The 23,072-nt window shown below is 42.7% G+C and overlaps 1 protein-coding gene across 1 annotated transcript in view; it reads left to right on the top strand.

Annotated features, from left to right (window-relative positions):
* Positions 1-464: 464 nt before the first annotated feature.
* Positions 465-23,072, top strand: part of asic4a (acid-sensing (proton-gated) ion channel family member 4a) — a 322,546-nt gene continuing 299,938 nt past the window's right edge. Inside the window, exon 1 of the mRNA XM_063051476.1 lies at positions 465-1,596. Within this exon, the coding sequence (XP_062907546.1) occupies positions 1,021-1,596 (576 nt within the window). The 5' untranslated portion in view covers positions 465-1,020. The remainder of the gene's footprint in view (positions 1,597-23,072) is intronic.

The raw sequence follows: 23,072 nt of genomic DNA, 5'->3' as shown, positions 1-23,072 counted from the left end.
TCTCCCTCCATCTTCCACCCTCACCCCTGGGCTCCTCCCTCTAAATCCCACACTCACCCCTCGCCTCCCTCCCACAACCCCCACCCTCACCCCTCATCCCCTTCCCTCCCCTGCCACCCTCACCCTTCGTCCCCCTCCCTCTATCACTACCCTCACCCCCTGACCCTCTCCCTTTGCCCCTGCCCCTGTCTATCCCTGAGTAATGGGAAGGGCTCTGGGAGTACAGTTGTGGTGGCTGGCTGTCCTGGGGTGTCTGAGGGAGCGGGGGTGCCTCTCCAACAAGTGGGTTTGAAGTTGTTGCATTCGGGGCCGGAGAATGGAGTAATCACGATGGGTTCCCTCATGAATTATTAACCAGCCCTGAGTTCTATTAGCACTGTGTAAACGCTGCATTTTATACGCTGGTGTACCGAGTGCGCTCCCTGACAGCTGTATTACTGCTGATAAGCAGGACACAGCACACTCAGCGCGTGCGGAGGTGAGGCAGCAAGTCGAAACTGTGGTTTGTGAGCAGATTTGTAGCTCTCCCTCTACCCCCACAGCCTCGCTCTCTCTGTCTCTCCTGTGTCCCTTTCTGTCTCTCCCTCTTTCTCTCTCCCCCTCCATCTCTCTTTATATCTTTCTTCCCCCTCTCTCTGTCTCTCTTCCCCTCTATCTCTTTCTTTCTCTCTCACTCACAATCTCTCTCTCTCTGACTGTCTATCTCTCTGTCTCTTTCTCTCAGTCTCTCGCTCTGTCTCTCTTTCTCTCTCTCTTTCTGTTTCTGTCTCTTTCTCTCCCTCTCTCTGTCTTTCTCCCTGTCTCTCTCCCTGTCTCTCTGTCTCTCTCTCTGTCTCTCTGTCTCTGTCTCTCTCTCTCTCTCTCCCTCTCTCTCTCTCTCCCTCTCTCTCTGCCTCTCTCTCTCTCTCTCGCTCTCTCTCTCCCTCTCTCTCTCTCTCCCCCGGTAAGTTCTGTCAGCCAGCCAGTCCGTTGCTGGAAGCTTTTGCCACCTGGTAGACGGGGCTCCCACCTCTCTCCCAGATGCCGATTGAAATTGTTTGCAAAATCGCGTTTTCGGAGGATGCAGAGAAGCAGAAAGGGGCGGTGGAATGTGACAAGAAGAGTCTGATCGGTGATGCCTGCCACTCGACAGCCACGGACCTGATCACCTTTGCCGATACCTGCTCACTACATGGCATAAACCACGTCTTTGTGGCAGGAGGTTGTGGAGTAAAGCAGACTCTCTGGGCTCTCGCCTTCCTGTCCTCCCTTCTCTTCTTCCTCTACCAAGTGGTGAATTGCACCGTCTCCTACCTCCATTACCACCACGTCACGGCGTTGGACGAGGAATCGAATCAGGAGATCACCTTCCCCGCCATCACCATCTGCAACATGAATCGTTTTCGCCACAATGCCCTGACTGACGCCGACATCTACCACCTGGCCAACATGACGGGGCTGCCCCCCAAGAGCAAGGACGCCCACCGGGCAGTGGTCCAGGGATACCCCGAGCCCAACATGATGGATATTTTCAACCGCACCGGCCACCAGATCGAGGAGATGTTGAAGAACTGTAACTTCAGCGGATCCCCCTGTTCCTCACACAACTTCTCTGTGGTAAGTCCGACTTTAAGTTAACCCTCCCGCCTTGCTACCACGACCTGGGGAGCAGGTTACCCGGTGAAAGCCCCTTCACTGTCACCTGCAGTGAGGGCTGACGCTGGCAACAGGGGAGAAACAGGGAAGAGATTTCCCATCTCGCTAATTCTGTGCTTCGTTTAAAATTGATTCTTTGAGGGAGTCGTTCAGATCTTGGTAAATTCCATTGAAAGTCCATGAAATAAACTCACCTTTTGCTGTTTAACAATTAGTATGTTTAAAGCAGGGATTGACAGGTTCCTGATCAGTCAGGGTGTCAAAGGTTACAGGGAGAAAGCAGGAGAATGGGGTTGAGAGGGATAATAAGTCAGCCATGATGGAATGTTGGAGTGGACTCGATGGGCTGAATGGCCTAATTCTGCCACTATGTCTTATGGTTCTTAACATTTTATATTTGACTTTGGCAAGAACACTTGCTTTTATGCTGCTAGGCAGAAGAAAGCAGCACAGCCTAGAAGGGCCGAGTGGCCTGTTTCTGTGCGGTAGCATTCCATGACTATGTCTCTAACCGCGGCTGTTGTGGGTTGGATGTGGTTGGAGTAGGTTGCCCCGCGATATCACTCCTGGGAGTGGGAGCTGTGCCCTTGGTGCGATCCCTGAACACAGGCCGTTAAACCCCCAAAAAGCGTTGCAATCACACCTGGTAGCCCAGCTGGTTCTGCGGTGCAGGCAGGGGAGCTGACACCTGTCTGTCCCTGGGCTTCAGATCTAGCAGTACGATGAGCAGAATGGCCTGGCATTCTGGCCAGGGCATGGACCGAGGGGACCTCTGCTGGGCAGGCAGGACCATGAGGCAGAGAGCGGCCTCCTCCTTTCCACATGACAATGGGCACTCAGCATGCAACTGCTGACCATCATCGTGTTTACAGCTGGAGCCCTCTCCCTGGTGCGAGAAGAGAGAGAGAGAGAGAGAGAGAGAGAGAGAGAGAGAGAGAGAGAGAGAGAGAGACAGAGAGAGAGAGACAGAGAGACAGAGAGAGAGAGAGACAGACAGAAGCAGAGGGGGAGAGAGAGAGAGAGAGTGGAGTGAATTGCGGGAACTACTGCCTGTGTTGTATGGTCTACAGACTGGGAGTGAATCAGTCTGATATATTGTGTCTCAGTGCATATTCTCAGTCTGAAGCATTTAGTGTCTCTGTGATTGTATTAATGTAATGCATTTCATCTCCCTCTGAGATATTTTGTCTCTGAGCAACAATCCATCCATTATATCCAGTTCTTGTGTGACTGTATCAATACGGTATTTACAGTCTGCACTCATTTTACATATTCACTCCAACTGTACAGACTGTTATATTCACTCTCGGAGGGACCATATCCATTTGATATATTGTCTCAGTAGCGATATCATTCTCTGGCTGATATATTCGCTCTGTGTGTAACTGTATTGATACAGAATGCACTGTATGACTGTGATGGTTTGTCAGTATGACCTACACATTTGGACATATTCAGTCTGTATAAATGTATCAGAATGATGTCTGAGCCGGTCAGTCTCTGTGTGAATGTATCACTGAAATATACAGCCTGTGTGTAACGATATCATCAATGTGACGAGGTCACCAATATATTCAGTGTGTGTGTGACCGTATACTGATATATTCAGCCTATGTGTGGCAATATCACTGATATATTCAGCCTGTGTGTGTGACTATATCACCGATATATTCAGTCTGTGTGTGACTGTATCACAAATATATTCAGCCTGTGTGTGTCTGCATCACCAATATATTCAGTTCGTGTCTGACTTTATCACTGATATATTGCGTGTGTGTGTGTGTGTGTGAGTATACCCCTGATATAGTCAGTCCCTTATTAACTGTATAACTGTGTTGGTCAATATCACCAATGTCTTCAGCCTCTGTGGGTGACTGTATCATTGATATATTCAGCTTGTGCATGACGATATCACTGAGGTGTTCAGCATGCTTGCCTGTGTATGGTTGTATCACCAGTATATGGAAGCATGTGTGTGACTATCTGAGAGATATATTCAGTCTGTGAGTGAGATTAACACTGATATTTTCAGTCTGTGTGTGACTGTATCACTGATATAATCCATCTGTGTGCAACTGCATGGTCATTTTTTCAGTCTGTGTGACACTGTATCATCGATATATTCGGCCTGTGTGTGTGACGTATTCACTGATGTGTTCAGTCTGTGTGTGACTGTATCACTGATATATTCTTTTGCGTGTGACTGAATTACAAATATATTCTATGAGCAACTGTATCTCTGATATATTCAATCTGCTTACAAATGTGGCTCCGATATATTCAGCCTCTGTGTAACAATATCACTGATATATTTAGCCTGTGTGTGGCAATATCACCGACGTATTCCTTCCGTGGGCAACAGTACCACAGATATTTTCAGCCCATGTGTGACTATATCACAGATGTATTCTTCCTGAGTGTGACTGTATCAATGAGATATTCAGTCTGTGTGTGCCTCTATTACTGATATCTACAGTCTGCATGACTATATCATGAATATATACAGTTTGTGTGTGACTGTACCACTGATATATTCAGCATATGTGTGATTGTATCACTGATATTTTCAGTGTGTGTGTGACTGTATAGTAATATATTCAGCCTGTGTGTGACTGTACCACTGATACACCCTGCCTTGGTATGACAGTATCACAGTTATATCCAATCTATACATAACCATGTCACTGGTATGTTCAGCGTGTCTGTGAGAATGTATACTGATATAATTCAGTTTGTGTCTGGTTATATCACCAATATATTCTGCCTGCGTGTGACTGTATCACCGATATATTCAGTCAGTGTGTCACTGTATCACTGATATATTCAGCCTGTGTGTGACAGTATCACCGATATATTCAGTCTGTGTGTTACAGTATCACCGATATATTCAGGCTGTGTGTGACTGTACCACTGATATATTCAGCATATGTGTGACAGTATCACTGATATTTTCAGTGTGTGCGTGACAGTACCACTGATACACTCTGCCTTGGTATGACAGTATCACAGTTACATTCCGTCTGTACATGACTACGTCACTGGCATGTTCAGTGTGTGTGTGAGACTGTATACTGATATAATTCAGTTTGTGTCTGGTTATATCACCAATATATTCTGCCTGCATGTGACTGTATCACCGATATAGTCAGCCTGTGTGTGACTGTATCACCGATACATTCAGTCTGTGTGTGACTGTATCACCGATATATTCAGCCTGTGTGTGACAGTATCACCAATATATTCAGCCTGTGTGTGACTGTATCGCTCATATATTCAGCCAGTGTGTGACGGTATCACTGATACATTCAACCTGTGCGTGACTGTATCACTGACATATTCAGTCTGTGTGTGACTGTATCGCTGATATATTCAGCCTGTGTTTGACTGTATCACTGATATATTCGGCCTGTGTGTGTGATGTTATTCCTGATGTGTTCAGTCTGAGTGAGACTGTATCACTGATATATTCTTTTGCACGTGAATGTATTACAAATATATTCAGTCTATGAGCAACTGTACCTCTGATATATTCAATCTGCTTATGAATGTGGCTCCGATATATTCAGCTTCTGTGTAACAATATCACTGATATATTTAGCCTGTGTGAGGCAATATCACCGATGTATTCCTTCTGTGGGCAACAGTACCACAGATATTTTCAGTCCATGTGTGACTGTATCACAGATATATTCTTCCTGAGTGTGACTGTATCAATGAGATATTCAGTCTGTGTGTGCCTCTATTACTGATATCTACAGTCTGCATGACTATATCATGACTATATACAGTTTGTGTGTGACTGTACCACTGATATATTCAGCATATGTGTGATTGTATCACTGATATTTTCAGTGTGTGTGTGACTGTATAGTAATATATTCAGCCTGTGTGTGACTGTACCACTGATACACCCTGCCTTGGTATGACAGTATCACAGTTATATCCAATCTATACATAACCATGTCACTGGTATGTTCAGCGTGTGTGTGAGAATGTATACTGATATAATTCAGTTTGTGTCTGGTTATATCACCAATATATTCTGCCTGCGTGTGACTGTATCACCGATATATTCAGTCAGTGTGTCACTGTATCACTGATATATTCAGCCTGTGTGTGACAATATCACCGATATATTCAGTCTGTGTCTGACTGTATCACCGATATATTAGGCCTGTGAGTGACAGTATCACCGATATATTCAGTCTGTGTGTGATTGTATCACCGATATATCCATCCGGCGTGTGACGGTATCACCAATATATTCAGTCTCTGTGTCTGACTGCACCACAGATATATTCAGTCTGTGTGTGACTGTATCACCGATATATTCAGCCTGCGTGTTTCTTGATACCTGATATATTCAGCCTCTGAGTGTGACTGTATCACTGATATATTCAGCCTGGGTGCGACTATATCACCGATATATTCAGGTTGTGTGTGACTGTGTCATTGGCATATTCAGCCTGTGTGTGACTGTATCACCGATATATTCATTATGCAAGTGACTGTATCACTGATATATTCAGCCTGTGTGTTACAGTATCACCGATATATTCAGGCTGTGTGTGACTGTATCACTGACATATTGAGCCTGTGTGTGACCATATCACTGATATATTCAGTCTGTGAGTGACAGTATCACCAATATATTCAGTCTGTGTGTGACTGCATAACCGATATATTTAGCCTGTGTGTGACAGTATCAGTATATATATTCAGTCAGTGATGACAGTATCACTCATATATTCAGCCTGTGCGTGACTGTATCATGGATATATTCAGCCTGCGTGTTTCTTGATACCTGATATATTCAGCCTCTGAGTGTGACTGTATCACCGATATATTCAGTCTGGGTGCGACTATATCACCGACATATTCAGGTTGTGTGTGACTGTGTCATTGGTATATTCAGCCTGTGTGTGACTGTATCACTGATATACTCAGCCTCTGATGACTGTGTTACCGTTATATTCAGTCTGTGTGTGGCTGTATCACTGATATATTCAGTCTGTGAGTGACTGTATCACGGATATATTCAGCCTGCGTGTTTCTTGATACCTGATATATTCAACCTCTGAGTGTGAATGAAACACCAATATATTCAGTCTGGGTGCGACTATATCACCGATATATTCAGGTTGTGTGTGACTGTGTCATTGGTATATTCAGCCTGTATGTGACTGTATCACCGATATATTCATCATGCAAGAGACTGTATCACTGATATATTCAGCCTGTGTGTTACAGTATCACCGATATATTCAGGCTGTGTGTGACTGTATCACTGATATATTCAGTCTGTGAGTGACAGTATAACCAATATATTCAGTCTGTGTGTGACTGTATAACTGATATATTTAGCCTGTGTGTGACTGTATCAGTATATATATTCAGTCAGTGATGACAGTATCACTCATATATTCAGTCTGTGTGTGACGGTATCACAGATATATTCAGCCTGTGTGTGACTGTATCACGGATATATTCAGCCTGCGTGTTTCTTGATACCTGATATATTCAGCCTCTGAGTGTGACTGTATCACCGATATATTCAGTCTGGGTGCAACTATATCACCGATATATTCAGGTTGTGTGTGACTGTGCCATTGGTATATTCAGCCTGTGTGTGACTGTATCACCGATATATTCATTATGCGAGTGACTGTATCACTGATATATTCAGCCTGTGTGTTACAGTATCACTGATATATTCAGGCTGTGAGTGACTGTATCACCAATATATTCAGTCTGTGTGTGACTGCATAACCGATATATTTAACCTGTGTGTGACTGTATCAGTATATATATTCAGTCAGTAATGATAGTATCACTCATATATTCAGTCTGTGTGTGACGGTATCACAGATATATTCAGCCTGTGTGTGACTGTATCACGGATATATTCAGCCTGCGTGTTTCTTGATACCTGATATATTCAGCCTCTGAGTATGACTGTATCACCGATATATTCAGTCTGGGTGCAACTATATCACCGATATATTCAGGTTGTGTGTGACTGTGCCATTGGTATATTCAGCCTGTGTGTGACTGTATCACCGATATATTCATTATGCGAGTGACTGTATCACTGATATATTCAGCCTGTGTGTTACAGTATCACTGATATATTCAGGCTGTGAGTGACTGTATCACCAATATATTCAGTCTGTGTGTGACTGCATAACCGATATATTTAACCTGTGTGTGACTGTATCACTGAAAGATTCAGCCTGTGTCTGACTGTATCACTGATATATTCAGCCTGTGTGTGACTGTATCTCAGATATATTCAGCTTGCCTGTGACTGTACCACTGATATATTCAGTCTGTATTTGACGGTATAACCGATATATTTAGTCTGTGTGTGACTGTATCACTGATATACTCAGCCTCTGATGACTGTGTTACCGATATATTCAGTCTGTATGTGGCTGTATCACTGATATATGAAGTCTGTGAGTGAGTGTATCACCGATATATTCAGTCTGTGTTTGACTGTATAACCGATATATTCAGCCTGTGTGTGACTGTATCACTATATATATTCAGTCAGTGATGACAGTATCACTCATCTATTCAGTCTTTGTGTGACTGCATGACTGAAAGTTTCAGCCTGTGTGTGACTGTATCACTGATATACTCAGTCTGGGTATGACAGTATCACCGATATATTCAGTCTGTGTGTGATTGTATCATCGATATATTCAGCCTGCATGTGAGTGTATCACTGATATATTCAGCCTCTGTGTGTGAGTGCACCAAAGATGTATTGAGAATGTGAGTGCGTATCACCGTTATATTCAGCCTGTGTCTGACTGTATCACTGGTATATTCACTCTGTGGGTGACTGTATCACTGGTATATTCACTCTGTGGGTGACTGTATCACCGGTATATTCAGCCTGTGTGTGACTGTATCACTGATTTATTCAGCCTGTGTGCATCAGTATCACTGATATATTCAGTCTGTGTGTGACAGTATTAACGATATATTCAGTCTGTGTGTGACTGTATCACATATATATTTAGCCTGCATGTGTCTGTGTCACTGATATATTCAGCCTCTGTGTGTGACTGTATCACCGATATATTCATTCTGTGTGTGACAGTATCACCGATATATTCAGCCTGTGTGTGACATGATCACTGGTATATTCAGCCTGCGAGTGACTGTATCACTGATATATTCATTCTGCGTGTAACTGTATCACTGATATATTCAGCCTGTGTGTTACTGTATCACCGATATATTCAGTCTGTGAGTGACACTATCATCGATATATTCAAACTGTGTGTGACAGTATCACTGATATATACAGTCTGTGTGTGACTGTATCACCAAAATATTCAGCCCATTAGTGACTGTATCACTGATATATTCAGTCAGAGTGTGATGTATCACTGATATATTCAGTCTGTGTGTGACTGTATCACTGATATATTGAGTCTGTGTGTATGACTGTATCACTGATATATCAGACTGTGTGTGGCTCTATCACCGGTATATTCTGTGTGTGTGTGATTGTATCACTGATATATTCAGTCTGTGTATGACTTTATCACCGATATGTTCAGCCTGCGTGTGTCTGTATCACTGATATATTCAGCCTCTGTGTTTGAATGTATCACTGATATATTCAGTCTCTCTGTGACTGTATCACCGATATATTCAGCTTGTGTGTGACTGTATCATTGATATATTCAGCCTGTGTGTGACTGTGTTACCGATATATTCAGACTGTGTGTCATTGTATCACTGATATATTCAGCCTGTCTCTTAGTGTATCACCGATATATTCAGCCTATGACTGTTTCACCGATATATTCAGTCTGTGTATGACTGTATCACTGATATATTCAGCATGCTGCTGACTGCATCACTGATATATTCAGCCTCTGTGTGTGACTGCATCACAGATATATTCAGTCTGTGTGTGACTGTATCAACGATATATTCAGCCTCTGTGTGTGACTGTATCACCTGTGTGTGACTGTATCACCAATATATTCAGACTGTGTGTGACATGATCACTGGTATATTCAGCCTGCGAGTGATTGTATCACCGATATATTCATTCTGTGTGTAACTGTATCACTGATATATTCAGCCTGTGTGTTACTGTATCACCGATATATTCAATCTGTGAGTGACACTATCATCGATATGTTCAGTCTGTGCTTGACTGATATATTCAGTCTGCGTGTGATTGTATCAGTGATATATTCAGCCTGTCTGTTAGTGTATCACTGATATATTCAGCCTGTGTGTGACTATCACTGATATATTTTTAGCCTGTGTGTGACTGTATCACCGATATATTCTATCTGTGTATGACTGTATCACTGATATATTCAGCATGCTTGTGACTGTATCGCTGATATATTCAGCCTCTGTGTGTGACTGCACCACAGATATATTCAGTCTGATGGTGACTGTATCACCGACATATTCAGCCTGTGTTTGACTGTATCAATGATATATTCAGCCTGTATGTGACTTTATCACAGATATATTAAGCCAGTCTGTTACAGTAGCACTGATATATTCAGTTTGTGCCTGAATGTATTGCCGATATATTCAGCCTGCATGTTTCTGTATCACTGATATATTCAGCCTCTGTGTGCAACCGTATCACTGATATATTTAGCCTGTGTGTGACTGTATCACTGATATAATCAGTCTGTGTGTGGTTGTATAATTGATATATTCAGCCTGTTTGTGACTGTATCACTGATATATTCATTCTGCATAAGACTGTATCACTGATATATTCAATCTGTGTGTTACTGTATCACCGATGTTTTCAGTCTCTGTGTGACTGCATCACCGATGTATTCACTTTGTGTGTAACTGTTTAACCTTTATATTCAGTCATGGTGTGACTGTATCACTATATATATTCAGGGACAGTATCACTCATATATTCAGACTGTGTGTGACGGTATCAGTGATATATTCAGTGTGTGTGAATGTATCACTGATATATTCAGCCTGTGCGTGTGACTGCATCACTGATATATTGTGTCTGTCTGTGACTGTATCACCGATATCTTCAGTCAGTGTGTTACTGTATCACCGATATATTCAGCCTGCGTGTGACTGCATCATTGTTATATTCAGCCTGTGTGTGCAACTGCATCACAGATATATTCAGACTGTGTGTAACTGCATCACCGATATATTCAGACTGAGTGTGACCGTATCACTGGTATATTCAGCTTGCGAGTGACAGTTTCACTGATATATTCAGTCTGTGTGTGACTGTATCACTGAAAAATTCAGCCTGTGTGTGACTGTATCACTGATATATTCAGTCTGCGTGTGACTGTATCACTTTTATTTTCAGCCTATGTGTGCGACTCTATCACAGAGATATTCAGTCTGTGTATGACTGCATCACCGATATATTCAGACTGAGTGTGATGGTATCACTGGTATATTCAACTAGTGAGTGACTGTATCACTGATATATTCATCCTGTGTGTGACAGTATCACTGATATATTCAGTATGTGTGTGACTCTATCACCAATATATTCAGTCTGTGTGTGGCTGCATCACTGATATAGTCAGCCTCTGTGTGTGACTGTAACACCGATATATTCAGTCTCTCCGTGACTGTATCACCGATGTATTCAGCTTGTGTGTGACTGTGTCACTGGTATATTCAGCCTGTGAGTGACTGTATCACTGATATATTCAGCATGTGTGTGACTGTATAACAGGTATATTCAGTCTGTGTGTGACTGCATCAATGATATAGTCAGCCTCTGTGTGTGACTGTATCACCGATATATTCAGTCTCTCTGTGACTGTAGCGCCGATGTATGCAGCTTGTGTGTGACTGTGTCACTGGTATATTCAGCCTGTGAGTGATTGTATGACTGATATATTTAGTCTATGTGTGACTGTATCACTGATATATTCAGTCTGTGTGTGTGACTGTATGACTGAAAGATTCAGCCTGTGTGTGACTGTATCACCGATATACTCAGTCCGGGTAAGACAGTATCACCGATATATTCAGTCTGTGTGTGACTGTATCATTGATATATTCAGCCTGCATGTGAGTGTATCACTGATATATTCAGCCTCTGTGTGTGAGTGCACCAAAGATGTATTGAGAATGTGAGTGCGTATCACCGTTATAGTCAGCCTGTGTCTGACTGTATCACTGGTATATTCACCCTGTGAGTGACTGTATCACTGGTATATTCAGCCTGTGTGTGACTATATCACTAATTTATTCAGCCTGTGTGCATCAGTATCACTGATATATTCAGTCTGTGTGTTACGGTATTACCGATATATTCAGTCTGTGTGTGACTGTATCACATATATATTTAGCCTGCGTGTGTCTGTATCTCTGATATATTCAGCCTCTGTGTGTGACTGTATCACCGATATATTCATTCTGTGTGTGACAGTATCACCGATATATTCAGCCTGTGTGTGACATGATCACTGGTATATTCAGCCTGCGAGTGACTGTATCACCGATATATTCATTCTGCGTGTAACTGTATCACTGATATATTCAGCCTGTGTGTTACTGTATCACCGATATATTCAGTCTGTGAGTGACACTATCATCGATATATTCAGTCTGTGCCTGACTGTATCACTGATATATTCAACCTGTGTGTGAGCGTATCACTGATATATTCAAACTGTGTGCGACAGTATCACTGATATATACAGTCTGTGTGTGACTGTATCACCAAAATATTCAGCCCATTAGTGACTGTATCACTGATATAGTCAGTCAGAGTGTGACTGTATCACTGATATATTCAGTCTGTGTGTGACTGTATCACTGATATATTGAGTCTGTGTGTGTGATTGTATCACTGATATATTCAGTCTGTGTATGACTTTATCACCGATATGTTCAGCCTGCGTGTGTCTGTATCACTGATATATTCAGCCTCTGTGTGTGAATGTATCACTGATATATTCAGTCTCTCTGTGACTGTATCACCGATATATTCAGCTTGTGTGTGACTGTGTCACTGGTATATTCAGCCTGTGAGTGACTGTATCACTGATATACAGTTTGTGTGTGACTGTATCATTGATATATTCAGCCTGTGTGTGACTGTGTTATTGATATATTCAGTCTGCGTGTGACTGTATCACTGATAGATTCAGCCTGTCTGTTAGTGTATCACCGATGTATTCAGCCTGTGTGTGACTATCACTGATATATTCAGCCTGTGTGTGACTGTATCACCGATATATTCAGTCTGTGTATGACTGTATCACTGATATATTCAGCATGCTTGTGACTGTATCACTGATATATTCAGCCTCTGTGTGTGACTGCACCACAGATAAATTCAGTCTGATGGTGACTGTATCACCGACATATTCAGCCTGTGTGTGACTGTATCAATGATATATTCAGCCTGTGTGTGACTGTATCACAGATATATAAAGCCAGTCTGTGACGGTAGCACTGATATATTCAGTTTGTCCCTGAATGTATCGCCAATATATTCAGCCTGCGTGTTTCTGTATCACTGATATATTCAGCCTCTGTGTGCAACCGTATCACTGATATATTTAGCCTGTGTGTGACTGTATCACTGATATAATCAGTCTGTGTGTGATTGTATAATTGATATATTCAGCCTGTGTGTGACTGTATCACTGATATATTCATTATGCAAGTGACTGTATCACTGATATATTCAGCCTGTGTGTTACTGTATCACCGATGTTTTCAGTCTGTGTGTGACTGCATCACTGGTAAATTAGTCTGTGTGTGACTGTATCACTGATATATTTAGTTTGTGAGTGACTGTATCACCGATATATTCAGCCTGTGTGTTACTGTATCACCGATGTTTTCAGTCTGTGTGTGACTGCATCACTGGTAAATTAGTCTGTGTGTGACTGTATCACTGATATATTTAGTTTGTGAGTGACTGTATCACCGATATATTCAGTTTGTGTGTAACTGTTTCACATTTATATTCAGCCTGTGTGTGACTGTATCACTATATATATTCAGTGACAGTATCACTCATATATTCAGACTGTGTGTGACGGTATCAGCGATATATTCAGTGTGTGTGAATGTATCACTGATGTATTCAGCCTGTGCGTGTGACTGCATCACTGATATATTGTGTCTGTCTGTGACTGTATCACCGATATCTTCAGTCAGTGTGTTACTGTATCACCGATATATTCAGTCTGTGTATGAATGTATCACTGATATATTCAGCCTCTGTGTGTGAATGCACCACAGATATATTCAGTCTGATGGTGACTGTATCACTGACTAATTCAACCTGTGTGTGATTGTATCAACGATATATTCAGCCTGTGTGAGACTGTATCACAGGTATATTAAGCCAGTCTGTGATAGTAGCCCTGATATATTCAGTTTGTGCCTGAATGTATCGCCGATATATTCAGCCTGCGTGTTTCTGTATCACTAATATATTCAGCCTCTGTGTGCAACCGTACCACCGATATATTTAGCCTGTGTGTGACTGTATCACTGATATAATCAGTCTGTGTGTGATTGTATAATTGATATATTCAGCCTGTGTGTGACTGTATCACTGATATATTCATTCTGCGTGCGACTGTATCACTGATATATTCAATCTGTGTGTTACTGTATCACCGATATTTTCAGTCTCTGTGTGACTGTATCATCGACATATTCAGTTTGTGTGTAACTGTTTAACCTTTATATTCAGCCTGTGTGTGACTGTATCACTATATATATTAAGGGACAGTATCATTCATATACTCAGTCTGAGTGTGACTGTAGCACGGATATATTCAGTCCATGTGTGTGACTGTATCACTGAAAGATTCAGCCTGCGTGTGACTGTATCACCGATATATTCAGTCTGTGTGTGACTGTATCATCGATATATTCAGCCTGCATGTGAGTGTATCACTGATATATTCAGTGTGTGTGAATGTATCACTGATATATTCAGCCTGTGCGTGTGACTGTATCACTGATATATTCAGCCTGTGTGTGACTGCATCACTGATATACTGTGTCTGTCTGTGACTGTATCACCGATATAGTCAGTCAATGTGTTACTGTATCACCGATATATTCAACCTGCGTGTGACTGTATCATTGTTATATTCAGCCTGTGTGTGCGACTGTATCACAGATATATTCAGTCTGTGCGTAACTGCATCACCGATATATTCAGACTGAGTGTGACCGTATCACTGGTATATTCAGCTTGCGAGTGACTGTATCACCGATATATTCAGTCTGTGTGTGACTGTATCAGCGATATATTCAGGCTGTGTGTGACGGTATCAGCGATATATTCAGTGTGTGTGAATGTATCACTGATATATTCAGCCTGTGCGTGTGACTGTATCACTGATATATTCAGCCTGTGTGTGACTGTATCACCGATATATTCAGTCAGTGTGTTACTGTATCACCGATATATTCAACCTGCGTGTGACTACATCATTGTTATATTCAGCCTGTGTGTGCGACTGTATCACAGATATACTCAGTCTGTGTGTAACTGTATCACCGATATATTCAGACTGAGTGTGACCGTATCACTGGTATATTCAGCTTGCGAGTGACTGTTTCACTGATATATTAAGTCTGTGTGACTGTATCACTGAAAAATTCAGCCTGTGTCTGATGGTATCACCGATATAATCAGCCTGTGTGTGACTGTATCACTGATATATTCAACGTGCTTGTGACTGTGTCAGTGACATATTCAGGCTGTGTGTGACTGTATCACTGATATATTTAGACTGTGTCTGACTGTGTCAGTGATATATTCATCCTGTGTGTGTGACTGTATCGCCGATATATTCAGTCTGTGTGTGACTGTATCAGCGATATATTCAGTCTGCGTGTGACTGTATCACTTTTATTTTCAGCTGATGTGTGCCACTGTATCACAGAGATATTCAGTCTGTGTATGACTGCATCACCGATATATTCAGACTGTGACGGTATCACTGGTATATTCAGCTAGTGAGTGACTGTATCACTGATATACTCAGTCTGTGTGTGACTGTATCACTGATATATTCATCCTGTGTGTGACAGTATCACTGATATATTCAGTCTGTGTGTGACTGCATCAATGATATAGAAACATAGAAACATAGAAAATAGGTGCAGGAGTAGGCCATTTGACCCTTCGAGCCTACACCGCCATTTGTTATGATCATGGCTGATCATCTAACTCAGAACCCCGCCCCAGCCTTCCCTCCATACCCCCTGACCCCCGTAGCCACAAGGGCCATATCTAACTCCCTCTTAAATATAGCCAATGAACTGGCCTCAACTGTTTTCCATGGCAGAGAATTCCACACATTCACCACTCTCTGTGTGAAGAGGTTTTTTCCTAATCTCGGTCCTAAAAGGCTTCCCCACTATCCTCAAGCTGTGGCCCCTCGTTTTGGACTTCCCCAACATTGGGAACAATCTTCCTGCATCTAGCCTGTCCAATTCCTTTAGGATCTTATACGTTTCAATAAGATCCCCCCTCAATCTTCTAAATTCCAACGAGTACAAGCCCAGTTCATCCAGTCTTTCTTCATATGAAAGTCCTGCCATTCCAGGAATCAATCTGGTGAACCTTCTTTGTACTCCCTCTATGGCAAGGATGTCTTTCCTCAGATTAGGGGACCAAAACTGCACACAATACTCCAGGTGTGGTCTCACCAAGGCCTTGTACAACTGCAGCAGTACCTCCCTGCTCCTGTACTCAAATCCTCTCGCTATAAATGCCAGCATACCATTCGCCTTTTTCACCACCTGCTGTACCTGCATGCCCACTTTCAATGACTGGTGTATAATGACACCCAGGTCTCGTTGCACCTCCCCTTCTCCTAATCGGCCACCATTCAGATAATAATCTGTTTTCCTATTTTTGCCACCAAAGTGGATAACTTCACATTTATCCACGTTAAATTGCATCTGCCATGAATTTGCCCACTCACCCAACCTATCCAAGTCACCCTGCATCCTCTTAGCATCCTCCTCACAGCTAACACTGCCACCCAGCTTCGTGTCATCCGCAAACTTGGAGATGCTGCATTTAATTCCCTCATCCAAGTCATTAATATATATTGTAAACAACTGGGGTCCCAGCACTGAGCCTTGCGGTACCCCACTAGTCACCGCCTGCCATTCTGAAAAGGTCCCGTTTATTCCCACTCTTTGCTTCCTGTCTGCTAACCAATTCTCCACCCACACCAATACCGTGTGCTTTAAGTTTGCACACTAATCTCCTGTGTGGGACCTTGTCAAAAGCCTTTTGAAAATCCAAATATACCACATCCACTGGTTCTCCCCTATCCACTCTACTAGTTACATCCTCAAAAAATTCTATGAGATTCATCAGACATGATTTTCCTTTCACAAATCCATGTTGACTTTGTCCGATGATTTCACCGCTTTCCAAATGTGCTGTTATCACATCTTTGATAACTGACTCCAGCAGTTTCCCCACCACCGACGTTAGGCTAACTGGTCTATAATTCCCTGGTTTCTCTCTCCCTCCTTTTTTAAAAAGTGGAGTTACATTAGCCACCCTCCAACCCTCAGGAACTAGTCCAGAATCTAACGAGTTTTGAAAAATTATCACTAATGCATCCACTATTTCTTGGGCTACTTCCTTAAGCACTCTAGGGTGCAGACCATCTGGCCCTGGGGATTCATCTGCCTTCAATCCCTTCAATTTACCTAACACCACTTCCCTACTAACATGTATTTCGCTCAGTTCCTCCATCTCACTGGACCCTCTGTTCCCTACTATTTCTGGAACATTATTTATGTCCTCCTTAGTGAAGACAGAACCAAAGTAATTATTCAATTGGTCTGCCATGTCCTTGCTCCCCATAATCAATTCACCTGTTTCTGTCTGCAGGGGACCTACATTTGTCTTTACCAGTCTTTTCCTTTTTACATATCTATAAAAGCTTTTACAGTCCGTTTTTATGTTCCCTGCTAGTTTTCTCTCATAATCTTTTTTCCCCTTCCTGATTAAGCCCTTTGTCCTCCTCTGCTGAACTCTGAATTTCTCCCAGTCCTCAGGTGAGCCACTTTCTCTGGCTAATTTGTATGCTTCTTCTTTGGAATTGATACTATCCCTAATTTCCCTTGTCAGCCACGGGTGCACTACCTTCCTTGATTTATTCTTTTGCCAAACTGGGATGAACAATTGTTGTAGTTCATCCATGCAACCTTTAAATGCTTGCCATTGCATATCCACCGTCAATCCTTTAAGTGTCATTTGCCAGTCTATCTTAGCTAATTCATATCTCATACCTTCAAAGTTACCCCTCTTTAAGTTCAGAACCTTTGTTTCTGAATTAACTATGTCACTCTCCATCTTAATGATGAATTCCACCATATTATGGTCACTCTTACCCAAGGGGCCTCTCACGACAAGATCGCTAATCAACCCTTCCTCATTGCTCAAAATCCAGTCCAGAATAGCCTGCTCTCTAGTTGGTTCCTCGACATGTTGGTTCAAAAAACCATCCTGCATACATTCCAAGAAATCCTCTTCCTCAGCACCTTTACCAATTTGGTTCACCCAATCTACATGTAGATTGAAGTCACCCATTATAACTGCTGTTCCTTTATTGCACACATTTCTAATTTCCTGCTTAATACCATCTCCGACCTCACTACTACTGTTAGGTAGCCTGTGCACAACTCCCACCAGCGTCTTCTGCCCCTTAGTGTTATGCAGCTCTACCCATATCGATTCCACATCTTCCCGGCTTATGTCCTTCCTTTCTATTGCGTTAATCTCTTCTTTAACCAGCAACGCCACCACACCTCCCCTTCATTCATGTCTATCCCTCCTGAATATTGAATATCCCTGAACGTATGACTGAAAGATTCAGCCTGTGTGTGACTGTATCACTGATATACTCAGTCTGGGTATGACAGTATCACCGATATATTCAGTCTGTGTGTGACTCTATCATCGATATATTCAGTTTCTCTGTGACTGTAGCGCCGATGTATGCAGCTTGTGTGTGACTGTGTCACTGGTATATTCAGCCTGTGAGTGATTGTATGACTGATATATTTAGTCTATGTGTGACTATATCACTGATATATTCAGCCTGTGTGTGACTGTGTTACCGATATATTCAGTCTGCGTGTGACGGTATCACTGATATATTCAGCCTGTGTCTCACTGTATCACCAATATATTCAGTCGGTGAGTGACTGTGTCACTGATATATTCAGTCTGTGAGTGAGAGTATCACCGATATATTCAGTCTGTGTTTGACTGTATAACCAATATATTCAGCCTGTGTGTGACTGTATCACTATACATATTCAGTCAGTGATGACAGTATCACTCATCTATTCAGTCTGTGTGTGACTGTATCGCTGATATATTCAGTCTGTGTGTGTGACTGTATGACTGAAAGATTCAGCCTGTGTGTGACTGTATCACTGATATATTCAGTCTGGGTATGACAGTATCACTGATATAATGGGTGACTTCAATCTACATGTAGACTGGGTGAACCAAATTGGTAAAGGTGCTGAGGAAGAGGATTTCTTGGAATGTATGCGGGATGGTTTTTTGAACCAACATGTCGAGGAACCGACTAGAGAGCAGGCTATTCTGGACTGGGTTTTGAGCAATGAGGAAGGGTTAATTAGCGATCTTGTCGTGAGAGGCCCCTTGGGTAAGAGTGACCATAATATGGTGGAATTCTTCATTAACATGGAGAGTGACGTAGTTAATTCAGAAACAAAGGTTCTGAACTTAAAGAGGGGTAACTTTGAAGGTATGAGACATGAATTAGCTAAGATAGACTGGCAAATGACACTTCAAGGATTGACGGTGGATATGCAATGGCAGGCATTTAAAGGTTGCATGGATGAACTACAACAATTGTTCATCCCAGTTTGGCAAAAGAATAAATCAAGGAAGGTAGTGCACCCGTGGCTGACAAGAGAAATTAGGGATAGTATCAATTCCAAAGAAGTAGCATACAAATTAGCCAGAGAAAGTGGCTCACCTGAGGACTGGGAGAAATTCAGAGTTCAGCAGAGGAGGACAAAGGGCTTAATTAGGAAGGGGAAAAAAGATTATGAGAGAAAACTGGCAGAGAACATAAAAACGGACTGTAAAAGCTTTTATAGATATGTAAAAAGGAAAAGACTGATAAAGACAAATGTAGGTCCCCTGCAAACAGAAACAGGTGAATCGATTATGGGGAGCAAGGACATGGCAGACCAATTGAATAATTACTTTGGTTCTGTCTTCACTAAGGAGGACATAAATAATCTTCCAGAAATAGTAAGGGACAGAGGGTCCAGTGAGATGGAGGAACTGAGCGAAATACATGTTAGTAGGGAAGTGGTGTTAGGTAAATTGAAGGGATTGAAGGCAGATAAATCCCCAGGGCCAGATGGTCTGCATCCCAGAGTGCTTAAGGAAGTGGCCCAAGAAATAGTGGATGCATTAGTGATAATTTTTCAAAACTCGTTAGATTCTGGACTAGTTCCTGAGGATTGGAGGGTGGCTAATGTAACCCCACTTTTTAAAAAAGGAGGGAGAGAGAAACCGGGGAATTATAGGCCGGTTAGCCTAACGTCGGTGGTGGGGAAACTGCTGGAGTCAGTTATCAAGGATGTGATAACAGCACATTTGGAAAGCGGTGAAATGATCGGACAAAGTCAGCATGGATTTGTGAAAGGAAAATCATGTCTGACGAATCTCATAGAATTTTTTGAGGATGTAACTAGTAGAGTGGATAGGGGAGAACCAGTGGATGTGGTATATTTGGATTTTCAAAAGGCTTTTGACAAGGTCCCACACAGGAGATTAGTGTGCAAACTTAAAGCACATGGTATTGGGGGTAAGGTATTGGTGTGGGTGGAGAATTGGTTAGCAGACAGGAAGCAAAGAGTGGGAATAAACGGGACCTTTTCAGAATGGCAGGCGGTGACTAGTGGGGTACCGCAAGGCTCAGTGCTGGGACCCCAGTTGTTTACAATATATATTAATGACTTGGATGAGGGAATTAAATGCAGCATCTCCAAGTTTGCGGATGACACGAAGCTGGGTGGCAGTGTTAGCAGTGAGGAGGATGCTAAGAGGATGCAGGGTGACTTGGATAGGTTGGGTGAGTGGGCAAACTCATGGCAGATGCAATTTAATGTGGATAAATGTGAAGTTATCCACTTTGGTGGCAAAAATAGGAAAACAGATTATTATCTGAATGGTGGCCGATTAGGAAAAGGGGAGGTGCAACGAGACCTGGGTGTCATTATACACCAGTCATTGAAAGTGGGCATGCAGGTACAGCAGGCGGTGAAAAAGGCGAACGGTATGCTGGCATTTATAGCGAGAGGATTCGAGTACAGGAGCAGGGAGGTACTACTGCAGTTGTACAAGGCCTTGGTGAGACCACACCTGGAGTATTGTGTGCAGTTTTGGTCCCCTAATCTGAGGAAAGACATCCTTGCCATAGAGGGAGTACAAAGAAGGTTCACCAGATTGATTCCTGGGATGGCAGGTCTTTCATATGAAGAAAGACTGGATGAACTGGGCTTGTACTCGTTGGAATTTAGAAGATTGAGGGGGGATCTGATTGAAACGTATAAGATCCTAAAGGGATTGGACAGGCTAGATGCGGGAAGATTGTTCCCGATGTTGGGGAGGTCTAGAACGAGGGGTCACAGTTTGAGGATAGAGGGGAAGCCTTTTAGGACCGAGGTTAGGAAAAACTTCTTCACACAGAGAGTGGTGAATCTGTGGAATTCTCTGCCACAGCAAACTGTTGAGGCCAGTTCATTAGCTATGTTTAAAAGGAAGTTAGATATGGCCCTTGTGGCTACAGGGGTCACGGGGTATGGAGGGAAGGCTGGGTTCTGAGTTGGATGATCAGCCATGATCATAATAAATGGCGGTGCAGGCTCGAAGGGCCGAATGGCCTACTCCTGCACCTATTTTCTATGTTTCTATGTTTCTATATTCAGTCTGTGTGTAACTGTATCACCGATATATTCAGACTGAGTGTGACCGTATCACTGGTATATTCAGCCTCTGTGTGTGAGTGCACCAAAGATGTATTGAGAATGTGAGTGTGTATCACCGTTATATTCAGCCTGTGTCTGACTGTATCACTGGTATATTCACCCTGTGATTGACTGTATCAACGGTATAGTCAATCTGCGTGTTACTGTATCACCGATATTTTCAGTCTCTGTGTGACTGTATCATCGATATATTCAGTTTGTGTGTAACTGTTTAACCTTTATATTCAGCCTGTGTGTGACTGTAGCACGGATATATTCAGTCCATGTGTGTGACTGTATCACTGAAAGATTCAGCCTGCGTGTGACTGCATCACCGATATATTCAGCCTGTTTGTGACTGTATCAGTGATATATTCAGGCTGTGTGTGACGGTATCAGCGATATATTCAGTGTGTGTGAATGTATCACTGATATATTCAGCCTGTGTGTGACTGTATCACCGATATATTCAGTCAGTGTGTTACTGTATCACCGATATATTCAACCTGCGTGTGACTACATCATTGTTATATTCAGCCTGTGTGTGCGACTGTATCACAGATAGAAACATAGAAACATAGAAAATAGGTGCAGGAGTAGGCCATTCGGCCCTTCGAGCCTGCACCGCCATTTATTATGATCATGGCTGATCATCCAACTCAGAACCCCGCCCCAGCCTTCCCTCCATACCCCCTGACCCCTGTAGCCACAAGGGCCATATCTAACTTCCTTTTAAACATAGCTAATGAACTGGCCTCAACAGTTTGCTGTGGCAGAGAATTCCACAGATTCACCACTCTCTGTGTGAAGAAGTTTTTCCTAACCTCGGTCCTAAAAGGCTTCCCCTCTATCCTCAAACTGTGACCCCTCGTTCTAGACCTCCCCAACATCGGGAACAATCTTCCTGCATCTAGCCTGTCCAATCCCTTTAGGATCTTATACGTTTCAATCAGATCCCCCCTCAATCTTCTAAATTCCAACGAGTACAAGCCCAGTTCATCCAGTCTTTCTTCATATGAAAGACCTGCCATCCCAGGAATCAATCTGGTGAACCTTTTTTGTACTCCCTCTATGGCAAAGATGTCTTTCCTCAGATTAGGGGACCAAAACTGCACACAATACTCCCGGTGTGGTCTCACCAAGGCCTTGTACAACTGCAGTAGTACCTCCCTGCTCCTGTACTCGAATCCTCTCGCTATAAATGCCAGCATACCGTTCGCCTTTTTCACCGCCTGCTGTACCTGCATGCCCACTTTCAATGACTGGTGTATAATGACACCCAGGTCTCGTTGCACCTCCCCTTTTCCTAATCGGCCACCATTCAGATAATAATCTGTTTTCCTATTTTTGCCACCAAAGTGGATAACTTCACATTTATCCACATTAAATTGCATCTGCCATGA

The sequence above is a fragment of the Mobula hypostoma genome, chromosome 6 (genome assembly GCF_963921235.1).
Source record: "Mobula hypostoma chromosome 6, sMobHyp1.1, whole genome shotgun sequence".
Taxonomy (NCBI): Eukaryota; Metazoa; Chordata; class Chondrichthyes; order Myliobatiformes; family Myliobatidae; genus Mobula; species Mobula hypostoma.
The sequence above is the reverse complement of the archived record's forward strand: the minus strand, read 5'-3'. Positions and strand labels throughout refer to the sequence as shown.